General features: G+C 36.0%; 1 protein-coding gene across 2 annotated transcripts; it reads left to right on the top strand.

Moving 5' to 3' along the window:
* The first annotated feature begins 4,879 nt into the window (after nucleotides 1–4,879).
* Nucleotides 4,880–24,766, top strand: LOC147548557 (TPX2 (targeting protein for Xklp2) protein family). Of its 2 annotated transcripts, none has more exons than XM_086672164.1 (6): nucleotides 4,880–5,155; nucleotides 5,229–5,332; nucleotides 5,530–5,628; nucleotides 5,705–5,764; nucleotides 6,952–7,046; nucleotides 24,448–24,766. In XM_086672164.1, exons 1-6 carry the CDS (start codon nucleotides 5,113–5,115, stop codon nucleotides 24,539–24,541), a joined length of 495 nt encoding a protein of 164 aa, XP_086528290.1. In that variant the 5' UTR covers nucleotides 4,880–5,112; the 3' UTR covers nucleotides 24,542–24,766. The 2 variants fall into 2 exon arrangements, with proteins under 2 accessions (XP_086528290.1, XP_086528291.1); XM_086672165.1 differs by having other exon boundaries at nucleotides 4,881–5,155; nucleotides 5,259–5,332.
* Nucleotides 24,767–26,284: the final 1,518 nt, after the last annotated feature.

The following is a 26,284-nucleotide window of genomic DNA, read 5'->3' as shown; positions in this document are numbered from 1 at the left end:
ACTTAAAAAACCCACAAAGGAAGTATTTGAGGTGTTAATACCTCAAACGTAATAGTTTTAAATGGCTCGACGAAGTCATGAAACAAGTTAAAATTCAACGTATGAGACAAGCTGAGTAGCTCGTCTTCGACTCTCCTAGTAGTGAGGCAATTTTTTACTCAAAAATTATCTTTTTTTAAAATATTTATTTAGTTTATGAAAGTTTTTATGTTTTTGTTTGTCTTGAACAAACTGTTGTCTGCTTTGAATAAACTGTTGCTTAACTTGAACAAACTGTTGCTTGTCTAATATTATTTTTTAAATTTCGTTTTTTATTCTTTTGCAAGTAATTTGTTTGTTTCATTGGCACAATTGTTTGTAATGCACAAACATGAATTTTTATCGAGTAAACAACAGTTTGTATTGGACAAACAATTGACTGTATGAAACAAATAGATGTTTGGACAACCGATTTGATTTACAAAGCATCACAAACATGCATGAGAAAAATATCAATATATATCAGAACATATAAACAAACATCATCAAACATAAAACAAATAGAAAAGTACTAAAACTTCAACAAAATTTAGAACAGATCGAAAAACATCATTATAATTCAAACATGTCTGATTTTCGAAAACAAACAACAGTATGTAGAAAACAGACAATAATGTGTAGAAAATAAACAATTGTTTCTAGAAAACAGACAATAATTTATAGAAAATAAACAATTGTTTCTAGAAAACAACCAACTGTTGTTCTAGAAGGGTAGTTTTGTCATTATTAGGAAAATGTGAATGTCACTTGCTCGAGTGAACAAAAATTATGGCCGGAACTACCACTTAGTGGGTTAAGATGCAAATTCACTATATTATTTTGGGCCAAAGAGCCACATTAATAATTTGGTGGTTTTTTTTTATATTAGACAAAATTATTTTGTCGTAAATGACAATTTTTCTAATTTTTTTACTTTAGTTATAGGGGCTTTTTGCTAGTCCATGATCAATTCAAATGAACAAAAAACAAACGGTCATAACCCTTGTAAATGTCTACGGGTCGGAAAGTCTGACAGTCAACGGGTTGACGGTCAAAAGTCTTGTCGGGTCGGGTCGGATGCTTCCGGGACCAGCTACGTATCTAAAAGAACCTGCACACAAAAAGAGAGAAGAGATCGTGAAGCCTCAGGGACACCGGAATGGTGCCGGCCTAAGGGGGCTCCGACGGTCAAGTCAGATACTTGATAAAAAATAAAGTGAAAATGGGCGATAGGGAGATAACCGTCGTCGGAGTGCTTAAATGTCGCGGCTCGTGGAGTTGTCGGAACAGATCCCCACGGTAGTGATATACTTACTGTAATGAAGAGGGTGATGGTAATGATGTATTGTCGTTAACTTAGTGGTCGTAAGTGGGCTTCGCAGAAAGGTGCTGGTCGTAAACGAACTTTGCAGTAAGGCTCTGGTCGTAAGTGGATCTGACGGTGAGGATCGATGGATGGAAGATGTCGATACGGCCAGCGTCTTATCGCTAGACGCGACAAGAAGGTGATCGTATTAGGATGGTGATACGGTCAGCTAGTTACTGCTGGATGGGTGTTACGGTCAGCTCGTTACCGTTGGATGGGTGATATATTAGACCAGTGAGCTCTCTTGTGCAATAAGGTGGTGGTGGTCGTATGGTGTGGATACGGTTAGCTAGCTGTCGTTTGATTTGTGACTATCAGACTCTTATCTCCCAACTTCTAAGACGACGAGTCAGAGACTTCGGGAAAGTGGAGAGCTCTTTGAGAGGCTTATCGGAGAGAATGCTTGAGAAGATAGATTGGATTACTTGAGTACTGTTGTCGAATATTGGATGCCTTTTTCTGAGTGTCGCTTCTCGTATTTATAGTGGTGGAGAGGGATTGCCTTAATGACGACCAGCTAGTAACCGACGTACTTATTTCGGGTCATTACTCCTGAGAGATACGTTAAGGGCTAGAGGATCTGACCATCAGATGAGTATTCGAATTTCTTGAGGGACGGTCAGGATGTTACCGCGTGTGCGGTAAGCTACTGGCCGGTAACGCTCGTCTTTAAGTGGCAGATACGGAATACTTACCACTAGTGCGGTTATGGATTGCGCAATAACCTTCTGGCCGTCAGATAGCTTAGTACTAGGAGGTGGCTATCGCGTGACACGTGTCAGATACGCTTAGTGTTAAGCAGGTATGGATTCGCTGACCAGACTAGCGACTCGGGCGGTTATCGGGCCTTCTTATCGAGCCTCGCGGATTTTATCCTTACAAAGTGGTTGTTCTTTTATTCTACAGGCACCTCGTGGGGCAGGTATTTGCCCATACAACCCTAAACAAACCTTGGACTTTATTGCACTTTCGCCAGATAACCCCTGACGTGTATGTGTCGCGTCAACCCCGTGAACGCTTCCTGATAAAGCTAAACGTAGAAGCTACAATTTGTGGCTTCTGCTTTTTGGTTAATAAAGTGCTTTTAGAGCTTTTAAAAAGCTGTAAATTATTTTGCCAAACATGACAAAATTTAAAAGCACTAAAAAATAAGTGAAAAGTTGCTTTTAAGCTAACCGAAACACGACCTAAGAAGATGAAAATCTAGGTGACCGGTTAGGGTTTTTTTTATCTTCTCTGTTTAGTGTTAGGTGAAAATGGTTTGATTGATATCAATAAAGGTTATATAACCCTTTTATCACTATTGAAGATTGTTAAGAAGATGACTATGAAGACATCAATTTGACTGCGTTTCAGAATTCGAATCGAATAGCAATTTAGTTTTGGGGAAAATGTAATTTGTTCTTCGTTACTTGCTCCTTCGTCATTGAAACCCAAATCGATTTGGGGAAGATATTCTAAAGGCACTGTACCAAAGTCCAATTACTAAATCAATTTTTGAAGGCGCTCCATAATTTTTCTACAATCTATCAAACACTTAACTTTTGAATTTCTAATGTGAAAAAGATTATTTTCTTTCCCATCAGAAAATGACGATTTTCACACCATATATTTTCCCACGTATCAAACTGAGCCTAAATGAAAAAAAGGAAAGGTAAATTGGTGGTTAAAAATGGAAAATTAAGATGGATCTTTCAGGAGAGGTCCTAAATATGTCTTTTATGATATTAGGAAGCTAATTAGGGTTAAGGGAATAACTTCAACTACAATTTACATGTACTAAAATTAAAGGTTAGGTCAGTACTCTAATCACAACCAAATTTTATATCTTAAGGGCCAAAATCTCTTGAAACATTGCTTTCAATTATTTGTAGGGTTTATGACGGATAAAACAAGATATAATTGAAAGCAGCAGTTAACAAACCTTTGGTAACTTGGGCCCTCTGAATTGTTGTGTTGAGATGGAAGGTAGGTACTGCATGTTGACCTAATTAACTTAATTTGTTTTACTAGTAATTTGGGTACTTCTAATTACTTGGCTGAACTTTAAGATGTGAAGGAAAGATTTTTGGAATTTTTCTTTAAAAACTCTGTCCAATGCAAAACTCGATTTGAATCTCAAAGACGATGTGTGGTAGTTAAACGGAGATATCTCAAGAGGATATTTGTAATTGGACACATAAAAAAAAATTGAAGGATCTCTATTTTGCCACATAAGAATGAGAACACCTAGGACTAATTGAGTGTTTTGGAGTTTTGCATTAGAGATGCTCTTACTCCATCCACGAACAGTCCAGGGCAACACGATGGAATTGTCCGATTATAGCCTCACGCGCTGCGTCAATGGCTTGATATGAAAGATGATCAGCTCTACAACATCTACACATTTACTAAATTTTACACGTTTCAGGTATAGCGCATTCTTTTGGGAGATGCTAGAGTGCCCAGTTTTTAGCCCATTAAATTGCCCAGCTGATGTGGAATCACTAAAAGACAAGGGTTTTTCAAAGTTTGACTACGGTGGGGACCGCTTTTATTTCTAAATAAGGAAAGTTGGGCAATTTAATGGGCAAAATTGCTGGGCACTCTATCATTTCCCCATTCTTTTAGCCCCTCAACCAAAACGAAATTATAAACTATGCAATTTATCTTGAAATAATTCTTCCGGGATCAGGTACTTTGTATGGATGTGTCTGATTATAGCCTCAAGCGCGTTGCTTCAATGGCACGATATATCTTTTATGAAGGTTTACGAATCTGTGTAACAGCCGTCACGAATGTTTAAGAAGCTTCAGATTTGAGATTCATAAACTTATTAAGTTATTAAGAGAAAAATATATAGTACTTCATACATGGTATGAAGCTTCATATATCTGTTTGAAGTCCTCTAATAAATGGATCATAGGCTCCATAAGTGACATGAGTTGATTAATCACGCATAATTAAACCTCCGTTAATAGGATTTTAACTCATAAATCTTCAATAATTTACAGTACTTAATCTGACACTTGTGGAAGATTGTAAGAGTTGTTTTTTTTTTTTTTTGATGAGAGAGAACATTGCATTAACGAAACCAGAGTACAAAGTACATAAAACGAAACTACTGCAAAACAGAAATAAACGTAGGTACAGTATTCCACACAGTCCTGTTCGAGTTCCTTCTTCCCCATTTGGCAAGAGCGTCAGCCTGAATATTGCTTTCTCTAGGAGTAAATGTGAAGATGGTGCCTTCAAATTTATCTATAAACAAAGTACAGTAAGAGTTGTTTATATAACCAGATCTTTTTTACTTTGTCATTTATAGTCGAAATTCCGTTAAATATAAATAAAAACGTTTTCTTCAAAAGTTATATTTCTAATGTATTATTATGCCTAAGTAGATTTCATCTGTGACCGTCGAAATAAAAACATTTCGACAATTAATCCATGGTTATGATTAACATAAAAAAAAAAAGTGTTTAATTAAAGAAGACTTTGAAAAGCTAAAAAGAAAAAGTGTTTTGAGTGAGAGATTTTATCAAATGGTTTGGTGTGTGATAAATCCTAGCTAGTGTTAAATGAGTTGATGTGTTAGGTAAAAATGAAGAAAGAAAAGAAAAAGAGAGTAGATTATGTATAATTGTATATTTCAATAGAAATGATAACTCATTATTCATCAAATTTCCCCTAAAGTCTTCATTGTTGTAACCAAATCATGCATTGATTCATCATCACCTCATCAGCTCAAGATGGGAAGCCCTAATAGTATTAGTACCTATTCTCCCACAAAGGGTAAGATACTAGCTAGCCTTTCTCGTCTCATTTCAAAATGAAATCTTAAAGTTTGTTTTTTTATTTTTTGCAGTGAGTTATCTGATTCTTGATTATCCTATAGTTGACTACAAACATAAGGGTTATAGGCGATGGACTATTGCCAACGCTGTTCTAGCTTTCGCGACGCTTAATTCCGTTAGAGATACTCTTCACTTTTTTGGTCTTTCTTTCTAGCTATGTTCAAGACTAGTTCGAATCAGAAAGTAGATAATAGAATTTTAAACAAGAAATGACCTAGAGACTTATAAAATCAATTTTGATGTCACTGATTTGTATGTAACACAAAAAACAAGTAAAATGAGAGCTAACATTGACTTATTAATATAAAATAGGCTACACAAAAACGTCCTACGAAGGAGAAGACGAGGCCAATAGAGATGAAGCTTCACACACAAGAGAGAGCGGCCCAGCGTGCGGAATTTAATTATTTGGTATTAAATTTCCACTAATTAATTTATTCAATTCATTGTTTTTATTGTAAGATTTCTCAAGTTTTGTGAATATTAGGTGGCAAACAAGCTAAATCTCATTAAACAACTAAAGCAACAAGAAGAGATGTTCCAAAAGGTAAAAAAAACATGATATTGTTTTTAGTTTCAAATCCTGGTTAAGATTTGACATGATCCAAGTTGAATTTTAGATTGTTTTTCTTTTCATAGGTTTTTACTTTTAACAAAAAATTATGACTTAAGGCTAGATTTCACCCTTCTTGGCTCAAACATATTTTAAGTATGCTATAAGAATGAATATCTAACGAGATAAAAAATATTTTATATTTCAGAATCAAAATAATCCGACTATGGATGATGAATAAGAGTTTCTAGGTCTTGAGCCCAACAGTTTTGGTCAATTTGGGGTTCCACCCCGGGTTTCAATTTCATTAGGTTTTTACTCGTAAATTGCTAATTTTAGTTAAGTTTTGTCATTTGGTATAAGATATTTTATTGTATTTGATTTTTTTATTTAAAATATTTTTCTAAGTTAACAAATAAATATGTCTTAAAATCCATTCTGCCACGAAATGGGCAATTAGACTAACCTTAGTTAGAGACTAAATTACTAAGAAAAAAAAACATAATTGATGGATGGTCCAAATTTTCCATCAATAAAATCTTATTCTTGTTCTTCAACAGGACACTCTATTTCACACTCAATGGTGATGTGGAGGTAGAGTGTCTTTTTGAAACTTTCTAAGTGTCACTCTAAAATTTAAGCCAATAGAAACCTTTGATTTTAACTAATTTTTTTTTTTATAGAATTTCAGCGTGCCATATGTATTAAATAAAGATATTTTACAGATTTTCGTCGGAGACAAAATTTTTTTTAGTATGTCTCTATATTATTACCTTGAAAACAATATCCCATTGGAGATTCTCTAAATAAAACCATAAGATGACTTCAATTAATCTAATATTTTAAGGGCTATACCTGAAGAACACTCCAAAGAAAGACGATCAGTACATGAGTCATGTTTAGACATTTGACGTAAAGCACACTACCTTAGTCTAGCAATTTAAATTTTAATTGTTTTATTCGTTATTTTTGTGATTTATTAGATATGTAAAGGGTCTCGGGCCCTTCAACCCGTTGACAAATAAAAAAAAAAAAACTACCGTAGTCTAGCAATTTAAATTGCACAAAAAGGATTTATTTTGTGTTTTAATTGTTTAACTTCCAAAATTGGAACAAATTAAAAAGTTTAGGTTTGATTTTCCTTAATTCAAATGAATATACAAGTTACATTGATCGAGCAGGTGATAGCAGAACAAGAAATTCGAGAAATAAGAAAAGAAATGATCCCAAGAGCTCAGTTGATGCCTCTATTTGATCGACCTTTCTTTCCTCAAAGGTATGAATTTCGAAGTTATATTCATCTAATTTTCATGGTTACTCGTACAAATTAAATGTAGTATGTCTGCATAAACGCAAAGTTGTTTTTTTTCTGGAGATTTGAACGATCAAGCTTAAGTGTGTTCTACTATTCCCAGTCCATCTCCTTCTAACTTTTAGTTAGAGTATTTAACCAACTTTGATAGTTATTGCTCAATAGCATATAAAAATAGTTTGCTGGTATTTAAGTTGACGCATGATATGATTATGGTTAGGGAGATTTTATGGGAGCCCTCCGTTTTTGTTGAAAGGGCCCCCCCAAATTTTCTATTTTGGTTAGAAGGACCCCTCCAGAAAAAGTCACTCTCACTTCTCTAGTTTGACCTAACGGTAAAGTTAACGCCGTTAGGTCAAAATTATTCAAACCAAGAAAAAGTCCCTTGACCAATCAAAAGCCCCACCTCTCTTTCGTCTTCCTCATCACCTCTGTTTCATCTTCTTCTTCTTCAGTTTATCTTCCCTTTCTCTGTAAAATCTATCCAGTCTATCACTACCGTCATTTTCATCTTCATCTTCCCCTCATTCTCTCTTGGTTTCTCTCTCGTTCTCTTTCTTGTTCTCCTTTTTTCTCTCCCTCTTTCCATCTTCATCTCTTCCTCTTTCATCTTCCTCATAACCCTAGGTTTAGTTTTTTTGATTTTTTGAAACTACATTATTTGAATACTTGAATCTACTGGTTAGCAACGCAAGGAAGAAGATTTGCGGACCTTATTTGGAAGCATTTCGTCTAGAAGCGGGTGAAAATCAAGAGAGGAAGAAAACCCCAAAGTGAGCTTTCCGATCGCAAAAAGCTACTGGTGACAAATACGATGGGCTCAAGCTGAATTATGTATCATTTTACGTGGTCTCGAGCCGAATTATGCAACATTTTACGGTGGGCTCAATCCATAAATATGGCATAATTTAGCCTGAGCCCACCGAAAATTGGGCCAGTGGCACCAGTAGCTCTGTTTCATCTTCATCTTCTTCGGTTTATCTTCTCTCTCTCTGTAAAATCTATTACCTCTATCACTACCGTCATTTTCATCTTCATCTCTCCCTCATTCCCTATTAGGTTCTCTCTTTCTCTCTCCCTCTTTTCATCTTCACCTCTTCCTCTTTCATCTTCCTCGAACTCTAGGTTTAGTTTTTTGAAAGTTTAGTTATCACCAAAGTGGAAAGAAGAGGAATGTTTAGGGATTTGAGTTTTGTAGATATTTATGATTGAGATATGTAGATTGCTAATGTGGGTGACATACACCCTTAAAGTGGGTTTTTAAACCATTTCATGGGGGCCCTTTAACCAAAAAGGTCAATGACTACTTACCAAGTCTATAAATTCATGGGGACGCCTTTTAATAAAAATGGGAGGGGCTTATAAAACTTCCCTTATGGTTAAATGTGCTACACAACAATGAATAGAAAGACAAATATTAATATACGCGGGCACAAGAAATTAGAGATCCAAATATAATTTCAATTATAAGTATATATATATTTTTATTTTTTTTAGGTTTGAAGGTCGCCGGCCGGAAATTTGACCGGCCGACGACCCCTGCCGAAGAAGATGATGATGTGGCATTTTAGGTGACTTGGCAGAGAGAGGAAATGAGGTGGAGGAGTGAGAGTAACTGACAGTTAAAGATAACGGAAAAAGGGGGTTTTATGAGAATATTTGCTAAAGTAGGGGGCTAGGCAGGAAGCTGGTCAAAAAATTGGGGATCATTTGGAAAATAACCTAAGTTTATATATATATATATATATATATATATATATATATATGTGTTGTGAAAAAATAAAGGAGGGAAGAAGAAAGATAATGGAAATATATTAACCAAGAGATTGTAGACAATAAGAACTAGAATTGCATTCATACGTTTGTAGAGAATTTTTCTACTTTGGTATATTGGTATATTGAGTACTATGATACATTGGTTTGATCCATCTTCTTTATTAGCAAGTAACCTCTTTATATAGGCATTTAGCTAGATGAGTTACACATCCAATAGGCACACAATAATGGAGCTTGAATACAAAGTAATGGTGGAAAACTTATGGTGGTGGGAGTTACAAAGTGTGGTGGTCATCCACCATAAATCAAAGATTTATAACACTCCCCCTGGATGTCCACCGCATCAGAAATTGCCTCATTAAAACCTTACTAGGAAAACCCAATGGGACAAAACCATAGTGAAGGAAAAATAGTACAAATTCTATCTATCTGTTCATATTTGATGTCCACATAAGCTGCCTCATTAAAACCTTGTTAAGAAAAACCCTATGGGAAAAAATCTTAACGAAAGAAAAAAATATTTTGTGAAAATATAGTATATAGTGTCTTCATAAACTTGCTCCCCCTCATGAAGGTTGAGGGCATTGTTCAACTTTTTATCGTCAGCTTCCTTTTGGTATATATACACAAAATACAATTTGTAGCATTTGACATTTCAAGTTGCATTAGTATAATGTCTTAAAGTTCATGCATACTTTAACTTGAAGCTTGTTAATCCTTTAGGGATATTGATTGAAGTCACTATTTAGTGATCCGTATTTGTGTATCATGTACATCAGTAAGATAACTATAACATCTTGTGAAATTGATGTACTTATCACATTTTGCTGTACAATCCACTTGACACACATAAGAGGTGTTAAATTCATCATTCGATGACTATTGTCTTAAAATAGAGTTGTCTCGCCAAAATCTTGTCAGGAAAATCCAACGGGACAAAACCTGAACGAAGGAAAAAAGACTACAACTTTTAAACAAATTATAACAATTTTCAGTACGCATAGTTGCCTCGTTAAAACCTTGACAAGGAAAACCCGATGGGACAAAACCTTGACGAAGGAAAAAGAGTACAACGCGATTGACATTTTATATATGAATGATGGTTGTTTTCTAAAACCACATTACAACACACATAATGTATTGTCTGTACTATATTAGGTACTTCAGGACCTGAATTTCCATGACATATGATAAGTTAAGACAATATGAGTTGTTTTGAAGCTTATAGCCTTTTAGTATTTCAGAATATGTTCCTTTTCAAGATTTTCTTTACTCGAATAATCTTTTTCAATACTCTACTGTCAAACTTTGATAAACTCTTCAGGAGTCACAATAGGATTTATAAATACTTCATAATATAATTAGGAGATTTGTAATTCATATTGAAATTTTATAAGTGGACGTCAAATCCTTTATAGACTAAAGGATATTTCTTACACATGTCTACTTTATTACCTTCGGGGTAATTCTTAATTGGTGTTTCGACTTCATGTCTGAAGACTTAATTATTTTGTAAGAAGATCCACAAGTAATGGAGTATCTCGTCAATAGTTGACCAATATTACTTAGAGTAATTCCGGATCAATATGCTCCCAGTAGCTACTATATTCAGAAATACATCGTCTGAAATAATTTATTTGATTTTTCAAATTTTCACAGCATACATAGTTCAATGATCTCATATATGTGCCTTTGTAAAAGGTCCGTGTCTCTTTTTACACATATCCTCTTCAGGAGATTTTATTAGGAATATGAATCACATTCATTTCTAATTTGATAGCCTCTTCAGGAGGAAAAATTATTCCTTCAATGTCAAAGAGTATATGTCACTTTGATCAACTCTGATCATTTTCCATTACCTTTATCTAGATATAAGCATATTAAGCTCTGAAAAATATTAATATCTCGAGGTAGCAAGTTTTCCGTATATTGATTCCAAATGAGAGAAACTCGATCATTTTTAAGTATTTTACGACATTGAATATAGGACTTCCTCCCCCTAATGTCGATAGATTTCCGTCTTATTTATGAGCACATACTTCAAGGATGTGACAAAGACGAAGGAAAAAATCAATTGCTTTAGGCAAATTTGATTTTTATTTACATATCATATTTTCCGTTAGACAAAAATTACTATCTGATCACAGCTTCAGGTGTGAGCAATTTGTTATAATATCACAACTTCGGGTGTGATTAATTACATGTGAGATATATCATCTACATGTGATTTTATTTTATTTTATTTATTAAATCCATCATCACTTTCCCTTTGGTTATTACAACTTTAGGTGTAATATGAAAGCGGATATTCAACAAATTTAATTTTCCAATAATTTTCAACTCGTCGTCATCCATAGACACGTAAGAAGATATTATCACAACTTGATAAAATTTTTATTGCAATACAAGTGCAACCAAAGGTGTGATATTGTATTCTCCTTAAAAGAATTTCACAAAAATTGGCTGTCTTCCACCGTGAAGAACTTTTTCAAATCTAATCAGACTGTATGTTGATACAGTGAAATGAGATGTTCATTTTTGCCACGTCATTTCAATCTGAACTCGATGAAGTATTTTTCTTACAAGTTCAGTTGTGGTCTCTTAATAATCAATGGAAAGTCATTCCAATACTGAAATATCAATATTTTTCATTCTTCAGGAATGAGTAAACAAATTTTGTTTTGCAAGGGTTCACCGTTTTGGTGATAATTAACTTATTCATATTGGTTACCAAACTTCAGGTTGGTAATATCATATAGAAATAGATGATTCAATTTCATTGTAACCAAACTCAGATGGTTAAATTTTCTCCTGAAAGAATCTTTATTAATAGGTCTTATAAGATGGGAGAATAGAATATGAGATAATTTTATCATCCTTAAGATATATCTAAAAAAATTATTAATTGTCATATATCTGTAATTTTTTTTTTTATCAAAATATGCACTTAGAATATATTCATAGAACACCAAATGTTAGTTATGAGAGTAATACTAATTTATTTTTTGAAGACAAAACTTACCTTGACCTTACCATAGAATGAATTGGATTTACATTCATATTCGTTTGCAATATTAACCCTTTAGGCATTATCATCTATATAATTCTCATATATAGTTTATTATGTCTCAACAAACATAAAATCAATGGTTAGGGTTAGATAGGAATAATAAGAAAAGTTGAATATACAACAAAGAAATATCCAAATACCTTTTGACTTACCAATAAGAATTGATCAATCTTACCAATATTTTATTTGTTTATGTTTTGCTCAAGGTGGTGGATAATTTCTTCCTCCCTTTGATCATAGAGCAATTCGTGCTGATAACGTGTTGTGAAAAATAAAAGAAGTAGGGAAGAAGATAGATAATGGAAATATATTAACCAAGAGATTGTAGACAATAAGAACTAGAATTGCATTCATACGTTTGTAGAGAATTTCTCTACTTTGGTATATTGGTATATTGAGTACTATGATACATTGGTTTGATCCATCTTCTTTATTAGCAAGTAACCTCTTTATATAGGCATTTAGCTAGATGAGTTACACATCCAATAGGCACACAATAATGGAGCTTGAATACAAAGTAATGGTGGAAAACTTATGGTGGTGTGGAGTTACAAAGTGTGGTGGTCATCCACCATAAATCAAAGATTTATAACAATATGTATACTGTTATAATTGAAAGTCGCGGAAGCTATCGAACCTATCCTAGAAATTGATCCGATTATGAAGATTAATCGAAAAGCTAAGTCAAAATCAAATATGCGAACAGAATTTAACGAGGTTCGGCTTTAAAGCCTACGTCCTCGGGCAAACAAGAAATCTTTATTGAAGGATAGATGAAGACGACTAACACAACCCGCAAGTTCGTCCCAAGATGGTACCGTATAGAAATTAACCTCTATACTAAATCTTCGACGACCGAGAAATTTAATACCGCTCAAAAACTATGAATAAATTTTCTCTCTTACTTGCTCACACTCTCTAACTCTCTCTTGAGTAGTTGTTGTGTTGTTGTTGGTGATTAAAACACTCAAACCCCCCTATATTTATATATAATATAAGCCGGTGATTTGCAGCCAAATTTGATTCCAATTTAGCAACCAACCAAACCGCCTACCAAACTAAACCGCCAATTAATGCCAAACCGCCTATGAACAACTCCAAAACCGCCACAAGCCTTAATTTAGAAACTGTCTTAATTTGGAAAACCGCCTCTTACAATTCTCCACCTCGTACACAATTTGATATACTTCAAATTTTGGACGAACACCAGGATACTCCTTGTAAGATATATCTGCTTCTTGTAACTTCATCCGACTGCACCATTCGACCATGGCTGCCTACGTACCCTTTTACAGGATCAAGCCTACCGTAGTTCTACCAACCCTTCACATAAAGATTACCTTGTCGCCATTACGCCCTTTCGGGCAACTTAACACGAGCCGATTTGTAGCAATTCCAGGCAATGCTGAAACTTGCTACATGTCACCACTTTAGTCAACATGTCCGCGGGATTCTCATCTGTGTGTACCTTCATGAGAGAAACATCACCTTCCTCTATGACATCTCGTACAAAGTGATACCTGACATCGATATGCTTAGTACGAGCACGATGGACCTGATTCTTCGCCAAGTGGATCGCACTTTGACTATCACACCATACATCTACGCACTCCTACTTAACCCCTAGATCATCCAGAAGACCCCACAACCACAATGCTTCCTTCACACCCTCGGCCATAGCCATATACTCGACCTCCGTAGTAGATAACGCAACTGTAGATTGTAACATCGATCGCCAACTAACTAGAGCACCATGTACCCTAAATACATAACCAGTAGTAGATCGTCTTCTATCTAGATCGCCAGCATAATCTGAGTCAACATAACCGCTTACCTGACATGTGTCTCCACCAAAGCACAAAGCCGTATCAACAGTACCCTTCAAGTACCTCAAGACCCACTTCACAGCTTCCCAATGTGTCTTCCCCGGGTTTGCCATAAACCTACTAACCACATTGACCGCTTGTGAAATATCCGGACGAGTACACACCATAGCGTACATCAAACTGCCAACTGCACTAGCATACGGTACACGATCCATATGATCCTTCTCCACCGTAGTAGTGGGAGATTGTTTTCCCGAGAGCCTGAAGTGTGGTGCCAAAGGTGTTGACACCGCCTTCGCATTCTGCATCCCGAATCGAGAGATTACTCGTTCGATGTAACCTTTCTGATTCAAGTACAGTTTCTTACTTGACCGCTCTCTCTTAATCTCCATTCCCAGTATTTTCTTTGCAGCGCCCATGTCTTTCATCTCAAACTCTTGACTGAGTTGAGATTTCAACTTATCTATCTCCACCATGCTTCTAGAAGCAATAAGCATGTCATCCACATACAATAGGAGATAAATAAAGTCACCTTCGCGAAGCTTCTTGATGTATAGACAACAATCATAGTCACTTCTGCGAAAACCATGCTTTAGCATGAAAAAATCAAATCGTTTGTACCATTGGCGAGGGGATTGTTTCAATCCGTAAAGAGACTTTCTCAAACGACATACTTGATTTTCTTTACCCTCAACCTTGTATCCCTCAGGTTGAGCCATATAAATTTCTTCTTCCAAATCACCGTGCAAGAAGGCGGTTTTAACATCGAGTTGTTCCAGCTCAAGATCACTGTGAGCAACAATACTCAATAGCACCCGAATAGAAGTATGTTTCACGACTGGTGAGAAAATCTCATTGTAGTCGACCCCTTCTTTCTGTGCATAACCCTTGGCCACTAGTCTTGCCTTATACCTTGTACCCTTGATTTCGGAAGAATCCTCTTTCTTCTTGTACACCCATTTACAACCAATAACAGACTTACCTTTGGGCAATGGGACAACCTCCCATGTCTTGTTCTTGTGAAGAGACTCCATCTCTTCTTGCATAGCAACCAACCAACTCTCTCTTTCCTCCGCGATAATAGCTTGTTTGAAGGTGACCGGCTCGTCGTCTTCCACCGAGAGTGCATATTCAACCACATTTGCCTGCCCGTAATGCCTAAGAGGTTTGTCTGACCCTAACCTCTGTACCGGCTTATATAACCGTTTCGGCCTAGTGTGTACCGAAACATCCTGCTGTTGTTGTTGTAAAACTTGTGTACCTTCCCCTTGAACCTCCTCATGATCGGGTTCATCAATTTCCTCATCCTGAGTATTATCCTGATGCTCCACCTGATCATGATTCCTAGAAACCCGTTGGTCTTCGGCTTCTACTTCCACTACTTGAGCTTTAGTAGACCCAACATCACCACAACTAGGCACCGTAGCTTTCACCATAGCTACAATAGATGACTCATCAAACACCACATCTCTGCTGATTACAAACTTCTTGTCTTCCGTACACCATAGCCGATAACCCTTGACTCCTGTTGCATATCCTAAGAAAATTGCCTTCTTTGCTCTATTGTCAAGTTTGTTACCTTTAACATGGTAATAGGCCGTACAACCGAAAACCTTAAGTCTCTCGTAATCTGCATGTTCACCTGACCATACCTCGTAAGGTATGCCGCCATCTAAAGAAGAATGTGGAGACCTGTTCACAATATAACAAGCTGTAGCAACAGATTCTGTCCACCATTCTACGCCTAATCCCGAATTGGAGCGCATACATCTAGCCTTCTCAAGTAGTGTACGGTTCAATCTCTCTGCGACTCCATTCTGTTGAGGTATGTTTACTACTGTCCAGTGCCTCACAATGCCTTCCTGATTACAAAACTCCTTGAATGCCCCATCCGTGTACTCGGTCCCATTGTCCGACCTTAACGTCTTCAGCTTTCGACCAGTTTTGTTCTCAACCATTGCTTTCCACACCAGGAATGTGTTGAATACCTCATTCTTATGCTTCAGAAAATAAAGCCAGACAAATCTCGAATGATCATCAACGAATGTAACAAAATACCTGGAACCACCCTTGAAAGGTAACTTTGCCGGTCCCCAGACATCGGTATGTACGTAGTCTAATACCTCTTTGCTCCTGTGCTTGCTTGTAGAGAATGTCACCCTGTGTGCCTTCCCGAACACACAATGCTCACAAAACTCCATGCAAGGCTTCTTCATGTCCTTCAACAAGCCTTTCCCGCACATCAGAGATAGACCCTTTTCTGACATATGCCCAAGGCGCATATGCCAAAGCCTCGTACTAGCCGTTGGATCCCTTCCACTGATTCCTACTGCTACATCTCCAGTAATTGTTGTCCCCAAAAGTTTGTATAAATTACCGTAACGAGTACCTCTCATTACCACCAAAGAACCCTTAACGACTTTTATGGAGCCATTCTCTATAATTATCTTACAGCCGTTCCGCTCCAACACACCAAGGGAAATTAGATTTTTCCGCAAATCGGGTATGTGTCTTACGTCCGTCAATGTTCTCACCACTCCATCATGCATCTTGATCCGTATTGTTCCGAGTCCCACAGTTTTACATATACTATCATCACCCAGTATAACTGTACCACCATCTATACTCCTATAGGTAGTAAACCACTCCCTATTTGGGCACATATGGTGTGACGCCCCTGAATCAAGCATCCACTTATCGAAGATCTTCTCAGACACCTCTGTCACCGAGAAACATTCGTCCGCCTCTTCTGACACATATCCCGCCTCTTGCATCTCTTGTTTCTCCTTGTAGCCTTCGTTGTTTTGCTTCAACTTTCTCTTTGGACAAGCTGCTTTAAAGTGGCCAAGCTCACCACAACTAAAGCACGTTTTCTTGAAAGAGCCTCTAGATTTGGATCTAGATTTCCCGCCCTTTCCCTTTCCCCTTTCATTACTCCTCCCCCTCGTTACAAACAACCCTTGTGCTTGATCCTTGTCTACTCCACCCGACGCCATACTGCTAGTAGCAACCTTACGAAGGTCATCCGCTAATAGCGAATTTCTCGTCTCTTCCATGCTTAGACTATCACCAACAAGCATCAAAGTTTGAACAAGGTTCTCATAGGATTTAGGCAATGAAAGTAACAATATGAGGGCTTGATCCTCATCCTCAACCTTAACATCGATATCCTTCAAATCTGAGATAATCCTGTCAAACCTATTCACATAATCCTGAATAGAAGAACCCTCTTCCATTCTACATGTGAATAATTTGGATTTCAAGTAGACCCGATTCGTTAATGTTTTCGTCATGAAATTGCTTTCTAGCTTTAACCACACACTCGCCGCCGTTATTTCTCCGTCTACTAGGAACGCCACGTCCCTCTCAAGACACAACATAATGGTGGCCCGTGCTTCGAGATCTAACTCCTCCCAATCCTCATCTGACATATCTCCTGGTTTCTTTCCCGTCAACGTCTTATGTAATTTCTGCGAGATTAACAGATTCTTCATCTGCAACCGCCAATAAGAAAAATCGTTTTTCCCATTGAACTTCTCTATCTCATATTTCCCTGATTTGACCGTACCACTTCTCGATCCCATCTTCTCTTCGTTCAATCTCAACAAGGCTCTGGTACCAATTGTTATAATTGAAAGTCGCGGAAGCTATCGAACCTATCCTAGAAATTGATCCGATTATGAAGATTAATCGAAAAGCTAAGTCAAAATCAAATATGCGAACAGAATTTAACGAGGTTCGGCTTTAAAGCCTACGTCCTCGGGCGAACAAGAAATCTTTATTGAAGGATAGATGAAGACGACTAACACAACCCGCAAGTTCGTCCCAAGATGGTACCGTATAGAAATTAACCTCTATACAAAATCTTCGACGACCGAGAAATTTAACACCGCTCAAAAACTATGAATAAATTTTCTCTCTTACTTGCTCACACTCTCTAACTCTCTCTTGAGTAGCTGTTGTGTTGTTGTTGGTGATTAAAACACTCAAACCCCCCTATATTTATATATAATATAAGCGGGTGATTTGCAGCCAAATTTGATTCCAATTTAGCAACCAACCAAACCGCCTACCAAACTAAACCGCCAATTAATGCCAAACCGCCTATGAACAATTCCAAAACCGCCACAAGCCTTAATTTGGAAACTGTCTTAATTTGGAAAACCGCCTCTTACATATACTGTATACAAAATGTTTACAAGTATGGAGAACACATAAAACCATAGACCTTGATTACAATGAAGATAGACCCTTGGACCGGGTTATGGTAAAGCTTCGGAATTAAGTCCACTTGTGACTAGTCCACGTTTGCCTTTGGCAGGGAGGTGCACAAAGATATAGACACCCTATTTACACTGAATATCTCTCTCTCTCCAACAAATTGGAGCGGAGGAAGATATATTATACAAGCTCAACTTTGTGACTTATAATGAAATAGTTTAGAACCAAAATGCATACTGAAAATGTGCCAACCTGGTCAGCAGAGCGGATGTGCTTGGTCTTAATAAAACCGAACTCAAGCTTTTCACGAGTGGAAACCCAAGTCAATATACTTTATCCGCATAAGAAAAACTTTGTTGAGTACAATGTGAAGAGAAGCCATATTGTAACAATGAACTTTAAAAAGGTTTAGGAATGGGAAAGTGAAGGTCCTGATATTTTTGCCAACCAAAGCACAATTTCCGGCCTCAACCAAAAAAACATAAATAGACGGTTGTTTCTTGGATTTCCATGAAAACAGACTCACACCAAGCATACTGAAATAGCCAGGGGTAGAGCAAGAAGTGATAGGCCAACCACCCTAATCAGATACAGTGAAACCCGTGATTATGAAAGAGCTAGAAGAAGAAAGAAGGATGCCGTATCCAATGGTACCCTTCAAATATCTAAGAACTATATTAGCTATGTCCATGTGAATGGTCTGTGGAGTTGCACGAACCGACTCAAATAATTAAGCTATGTCAGGACGTCTAATGGTGATATATGTAAGTCGACCAATTAAATGAGAAAAAATACTCAGATCGTCCAACGGTGTCCCATCTATGGGTAAAAAGCTTAAGATGTTATTCCATGAGAAAGTAACAAGGGTTTTCTCCAAGGACCACAAAATACTTAATGTTTTCGAGAATATACTTGCAATGACAAATAGAAATTCCTTTCGTAAAGCGGGGCACCTCAATACCAAAGTGTTTAGGCGACCAAGATTCTTTAAAGAAAAACGTCGCTCAAGGCTCTAACGGTGAGAGATAGTGACGGAATCATGCTAATGATAGTACCAACAACATAAAAAGGGATGTAAATGGTTGTGGCTCCACTAAAAAAGCAAAAAGGGAGTGGTATGAAGAAGACACCAAAATTCTTCAGCTTTCGGACCCGAAGAAAACTTGGTAAATCATGATCTAGACGCTTATTTTAAACCATAATGAGATTTGTCTACAAAACTAACACGAGATACCTTTGGTAGTAAAACCTAGGAGCAAAGTCATGCATAACTTCTCATCTAAGTCACCTTAAAAGAAGGTGTTTTTGACGTGGAGTGGTGAAAAGACCAACCAAGGATAAAGCCTGAAAAGACCAACCAAGCAGCCTAAGGAAAGTACGATGTGAATAGTGAACCATTTGGCCACTAAAGCAAAGTGTCATGGTAGTCGATCACTTCCGTTTGGCTGTAAGCCTTAGCAGCAAGTCGTGCTTAGTGGCATTTAATAGAGTCATGAAAGAGGTATTTAATTTCTATGTAAGAAAAGCCCAAGATTTGGGCCCAAATACGAAAAAAACCCACTCGGGAATAATAAGGTAAAAAAAACCCAATTTTTAAACTGTTGGCAACACTTTTGAAACTATTACAACACTTTTGAAACTGTGACAACATATATAATTATGTGTGAACAAAAACAAATTTGTTCATACATTTACAAAATTGTTGAGAGCAAATACAAAATTGTTGAGAGCAAATTGTGTTTTGTTCAAAAATTTTCATAAATGTTTTGTAATTTCAAATTTTGGGTTTTTTTTGCATTATTATTCCGGGTTGGGCTTCATTTGCTATTTTGAGCCGAATTTTGGGCCTTATAATTTTCATCTCTTTAATTTTATAGACTCATTTGCACCCCATAGGCTTCTCTACTAGGGGTAAAAGTGTCAAAGTCTATGTGTTATTTACTTGAAGAGCCAAAATTTTCTTAACCATGATCTATATATCTAGGTAAGACTTTCCATTGTAGTTTCAAAAGTCTTAGTACTTTTGTTTGTTAAGATTACAGAAGAACAAAATTAACGTAGGTGACTAACTGATAAGTTGAAGTCAGGGTCAAAGTGGCCGAACTCGAACAAATGTAGTTGCACATGTAAAACTGAGATAGTAGATTAGTACTAGCATGTAACAAAGTGTACGTATTTACGGAGAGGCAGAAAATGCCATTGGAAGGAGGTAAGGGAAGATAAGAAGCACAATAGTCGGGGGTGTGCGTGGCAACTCACATTGGCGGCGGAGAAGCAGAATAGGAAGGTGGTAATTTCATCGAGATAAAAGAGATTACAGTGTCGTTTAAATGAGATATATTATAAAATTAAAAACGCTACTTAACACGATAGATGAAAAACGACCCAATAGCAACGTGACGTGTTGCTTGAGAAACAGAATCACGTGGTTTCTCATTTCTGAATTGAATATTCATACTTCAGTCCATGATTATACTATGTTTACGTTTAAGTCCTTCTGCCTAAAATATGATATAGATAGTTGATCCTTTCAGTGGTCGATATCATATTAAAAAAAAACATTCGAAAGACCCAACACTCCTGATATCGCACTCTCTCTCATTCTCGACAGATCACTCCCTCCCTCTCTTTCTCTTTCTCTTTCTCTTTCTCTTTCTCTATCTATCTCAAAAAACTCAACTCCAAGATCTATTGAGTTTCCGTCCAAGATTCAAGGTGATTTTCTATTCCCTCTCTTCAACGAAACATGAAGTTAATATCTCCTCAAATTTCAGAAGATTTGGTGAGGTAAAATTTTAGGGATTTGCTATTTAGGAATTTTCTTCATATGAGTTTTATAGATATCGAGCTTCATTCCAATTTAATCTCAATTTCGAGTGTTGATCCCTCATTCCAGACCTAGGTACTTCTAATTCTGTTATTTATTCAACATTTTATTTATCGTCATCAGACTCATCATAACGCTCACAATCACCACTCGCTAAACTTTCCGAAGTCATTTCAGCGAAACACAAAGTCAATATCTCCTCAAATTTCAGAAGATATGGTGAGATAAAGTTTTAGGGGTTTTTTTATTTAGGGATTTTCATAATATCGGTTTTCTGGATATAGAGCTTTGGCCCCTCATTCCAAAGCTAGGTACTTCTATCTCTGTTTCTGATTCAACATTGTATTTATCATCATCGAACTCATCATAATGCTCACAATCACCACTTTCAGAACTTTCGTAAGTCATTTCTCCACAGGAGTACTTACTTATAAGTAAAAAAAAAAGTATTAAAAAGAGGTAAATTCAAGTAATAACAGATCACAAATTCAAGTAATGGATAACCATTATACAACAGAATAAAGATTGGCTCAATGCAAGTAAAACTCGAAATGTCAAACTAAAACTCGAAATTGTCAAACTAAAACTAGAAATTGTCAAACTAGTTATATGATATTGGCTTAATTACTTGAACAAAACATGAGCAATCTACCCATCAACTAGGTTTTATGAGTAGTAATGAAAAAGCACTAAATTTTTACCTCAACATATCTTTACCAAAGTAAAGTTGATTTTGGCTTGAAAGGAGATGAATCTTCAAAGGGAAAGCTTTTCATCAGCAATCTAATGTCAAACCCTTTGAAATTAACGAAATTTTGGTAGAAAAAATGTTCATATCAACTTCCGGAATCCTAGGTTCATTTTTCTAGAAATAAGGAGACAAGGGCGGGCTGAAAAATCTCGATTTTTGGCTGAAATCGAGATAAAGCTAGGGCCAGATCCAAGAATTGGGGGATGGGGATGTTTATTAATATAATTTGAATCGTCAAAAGGATCAACAAAATCCATATCAATTTTTCGGAAAGACTAAACCTGAAACACGGGATAACTACAGACTGTAGTGCAAACATTAAAATTGCTTCTTTAGAAATCACGTGATTTTGTTTCTCAAGCCACCCATCACGTTGTTATTGGGTCGCTTCTCATCTCTCTTGTCAACTAGCATTTTCTTACAAAATAGAGCGGAATAGAATCCAACAGAGTAGGAAAAAGTTCATTTGATAGAAGAAAAGAAGAACAAATTAGGGATGGAAAGATGATTTAGTTCATAAGTTTACATTATATATATATATATATATATATATATACGAGGGTGTAACCCATGCCCGTGGGGCACAGACAGTTCTTTTGAATGCATTAGAGAACTAAATTTGTGATCTCAAACATTTATAGAGACAACCATGCGCTAAACATTTGAATTCAATTAAAGTAAACAATCGACGAAAAAAAGTCGAAATCAATTCATTAAATTTCCTACTGGCACATTGGACCCCATTGGCACCAACATGCATATCTTCATCCGCTTCATATGCCTATTAAGCTTGAACTTAAACTTGGTACAAAAGGATCATCTATTTCTTGATTTTCACATCATGCATTGTTGTTTCCTTCCATTCGTCTAACTCCATGGATGTCGTTGAAGTTACTGCCCTAGCAAGAACAGTATCTAGTGCCTTGCACTGTTTTGCAGTCAATGAGTCGTTAAACTCCACTGTGAAATGTATGTATAGCTTTCCTCATCATTTATTGCCTTGAATGAATCTGCACATTCACGTTGTTATTAACTTTAACAACACCACCACAAAATATCATGACCGCAATATATTTGACAGTCTTTTTATCAATGACAAATTTTATCTTACCAAGTTTCATAATTTCCCCAAGGTTGGTATTGATGAGCAAATGTCTACCGCTCAAACATGGGGCGACACAAACTGAAACCCCAAAAGGATTTAATCACAGTCAGTGAGTGTTTGACAAAAAGGTCTTAAGTCTGAGTTAATGATGTGAAGAAAGGAAAAAAAATTAATACACCACATCAACTATCCACAATAATACATCAAATATAAGAAAACTTAAGAGACTACAAAAGGTGGCCTTTACAATTCCACTTAAAGATGTGCTTCATTGAGAGGAGGGCCTTCAAGACGAATATGGACACTTAGATCAGGGTGACGGTGGTTGTCAGATTGCATCCTCTTGTGGTCGGTCCATGTTTGTCTTGAATGGGAAGGGGTGCATAGATATGAGCACCCTCAATAGTTAGGTCAAAGAATGCTAGATACGAAGGGAACATGGAAAAATATTTTTTTCATGAACAAAATAATTATGTCCAACTAAGGAACTTCTATTCATGCCAAATTGAATAGGGTCCACGGGGTTTAAGCCCAAAATAAAATTCAAAAAGTGATTAAGGTCCAATCTTCCCAAAAAATAGGATTTTAGTCATTTTCCCTTTTGGAAGAAACATTGTTGATACGTAATGTGTTATGTATGATACATATAAGAAAATGAAATAAAGTATGAAACTTTAACAATAAATAACAGGTTATTTCCTCCAAATCCGTTTTTTTACCGAAAAATTTTTTTTTTTTCTCGAAAAATATTTTTCCGAACACTGAAATTTTATAAATTTTTTTTTGCTTGATAGAGACCGTGTTTTTTCCAAAAGAAAAAACGATGCTCGAAAAAAAAGGTTTCCGGGAAAAAAAAAATTTCGTGAAAAAATACCTAAATAATAATAAATCATAGCAATCTTGTTAGTTGCCAAACAAACCAAAAAATATTACTTGGATTCATGAAACCCAAGGACTCATGAATTCGCGGATTCATGATTCCGTCATCCAAACACACCATAAATGTGTTTTGTTGTAGAAATATACGTAACTGGTACTAAATAACATCTATATTGCGAAATAGATAGTAAGTTTGAAATCAATCGAAAAAGAAAGAGAATTTTGGGGATTGGTTTTCAAAAGTGGATTTTTTCTTATATAAAAGGTTATATTGGGTATTATGATTAAATAGAAATTATAGAGAGTTGTTTTTACTATAGAGATGGGTCAATTCGGACTAAATATCCATTATAATTATCATGTTGGCTTAAAATCCTATATTAATATTAGGGTGGACTAAATGTGTGTTTAGGTGTAGAATTTTGGACTAGGAACCCAAAAATTAAATTAAATTTTAGTTAAATTGGCCAAAAATAGCTTCAAATCATACTTCTTATGAATTAGGTGCTACTTTTTCAAAAACTCTGGACCCAAAATCTAGTTTTTATTGTTTTGCATGCTTATATTTTTCTGATAGAATCAGATAAAAAATAAAATCTAATTTAGATCTTTAAAATAACAAATTTGCCATCCAATTATCATAAAGTAAAAGACAAAAATAGTAATCTGCAGACTAGGGTAAGATGACATCTACCATAATAAAAGCGCTTCTTTTGCATTTGAGGTTAATTTCTTAGTCGCCCCTTGTTCTTTCTGAAGGCGCTTCTTTTGCACTTGAGGACTCTATAAAAAATTGTATGTTGGAGAACTCCTCTCCTTAAATGGAGGGCCACCTTTAAAGTTGCCTCTAATTTACAGATTGCCATTGATAGATGATTTATGACTTATACATATTATTTGTAATTGACAGATCAACAAGACCATTGACAGTCCCAAAAGAGCCAAATTTCCATATGATGAGCACTGGAAAATGTTGGAGGTGCATCTCCTGTTGCGGATTGTAATGTTTCCATCGACTTACCCATGGTCAATAAGGAAAGCCTACTACATAAACCCTAACATATATATATATATATATATATATATATGATATATCCTAAGAGTTCTTACTAGTTACTTGATTATTTTTATGGAAATAACAACTTCACGGATAGCTAATATGTATGTCTTGGCCCTTGAGGGTACATTTTTACTCTTTGAAGTCCTGAAGATAAGGATTTTATTGCTCATTTTTTGTTTTATTCATGAAAATGGGTTATTATGCATATGCCTCCCAAGTTTTTCTTCGTTGCAACATGTTTTTTTGTTACGATGTGAATAGCACGACATCTTCCTTTGGTTTCTCAAATTTATTAGGTACTCTTGCTTTGACTAGTTTTTGGGATAAAAAATTACTCTTCTGACAAGTAGCATCTTTGAACTTTGAGTTACAAATTACCATTGACTTGCGTGCCCACAGGCTTTCATACGAGAAAATTTCATATTTCAATCATGGTCAAGCTAATATGTTTCAATTACGTAAGAAAGCTCGTTTATTAGTAAACCAGAGAAAGTGAAAACTCAAATATGACAAAAAAAATCAACACATGCGAGTAGGGGTGGGAATCGGGGGGCATATGTACCTCCATGGGCACTTGAAGCATTAGGTAGGGCACCTAACTTCAACGACTATTAGGGTAAGCGGGTTAATCGGGCAGGCAATTTCCAACTTCTATCGCGCCAAAACCCTTCCTATCCCGCTAACTAGCTCGGGTAACGGGTTTATCTAATGTATAAATTTTTTAAAAAGTACCCAAACAATCTCACAGTCAAATACATGACTTTAAGTGACCCTATGTAGATCTCACTGTTTTACAAGAAAAAGAAAAGTGTAGACAAAAACATAAATAAGATTAAAGATAGATAAAAATTAAGTGTGGGAGCAACATAACATCATCGACTTCAACAATATATCAGATTCATCACCATTCTAACATCATTAAATGAACATGATCAACAAACACCATTCTTAGATTATTTCAAAATCCACCTTGTGCTTTTGAGAACAAATTTGAGTGTGCCTAAAGAAATGGCCCGTATCGTTCTTAGACTTGTAGATCTTTCTTTCACCATAAATTTTACAATGTGCAACTTCAATTGTTTTCTCGGCATTACTACAACTATATCCCACATTTTTAAGTCATCTTCCTCTTGTGAATGATCAATTCACCTTCTTCAACTTCAGCTGCTTGTTCAACCAGTGCTAGAAGATATGGACCATCAACAAGATGGGGATCACCGGCAACCGAATGAACTATGGGCAAATGCTCAATATTTTCATTTAAATTGTTCATTAGAGAATCAGTCTAACCCACAATAACAAACCATGTGCAGCAATCAGGGATATATATACATTGCACAAAAGAAGTTTTAATAATCAATATGCATTCAAGATATGCAACAATAATGTTTAATCATGTAAATCATCATTTGGATTTCAAAAATCTCAAAACCCTAACAAGTTGTTATCGTTTACAGAAGCCACCATGTTTGCTTTAAGATTTCAAGTCCATCCAAAATTCGGAATAAGGGATAAGATACAGGACTTCATTGCCCTTGCATATGTAGACTTTAGATCAAAACATTAGATACATCATCAAATACAAAAGATGTTGAGGAAATAATATCTACCATCACTTAAGTATAATCAGTATATGTTAATAAATTTCACTTATACTTGTTCCTAAATCAGAACAAACTATGTCAAT

This window comes from Eschscholzia californica, unplaced genomic scaffold (assembly GCF_041429995.1).
Source record: "Eschscholzia californica isolate CP2 unplaced genomic scaffold, dmEscCali1.0.p SCAF_3, whole genome shotgun sequence".
Lineage (NCBI taxonomy): Eukaryota > Viridiplantae > Streptophyta > Magnoliopsida > Ranunculales > Papaveraceae > Eschscholzia > Eschscholzia californica.
The sequence above is the reverse complement of the archived record's forward strand: the minus strand, read 5'-3'. Positions and strand labels throughout refer to the sequence as shown.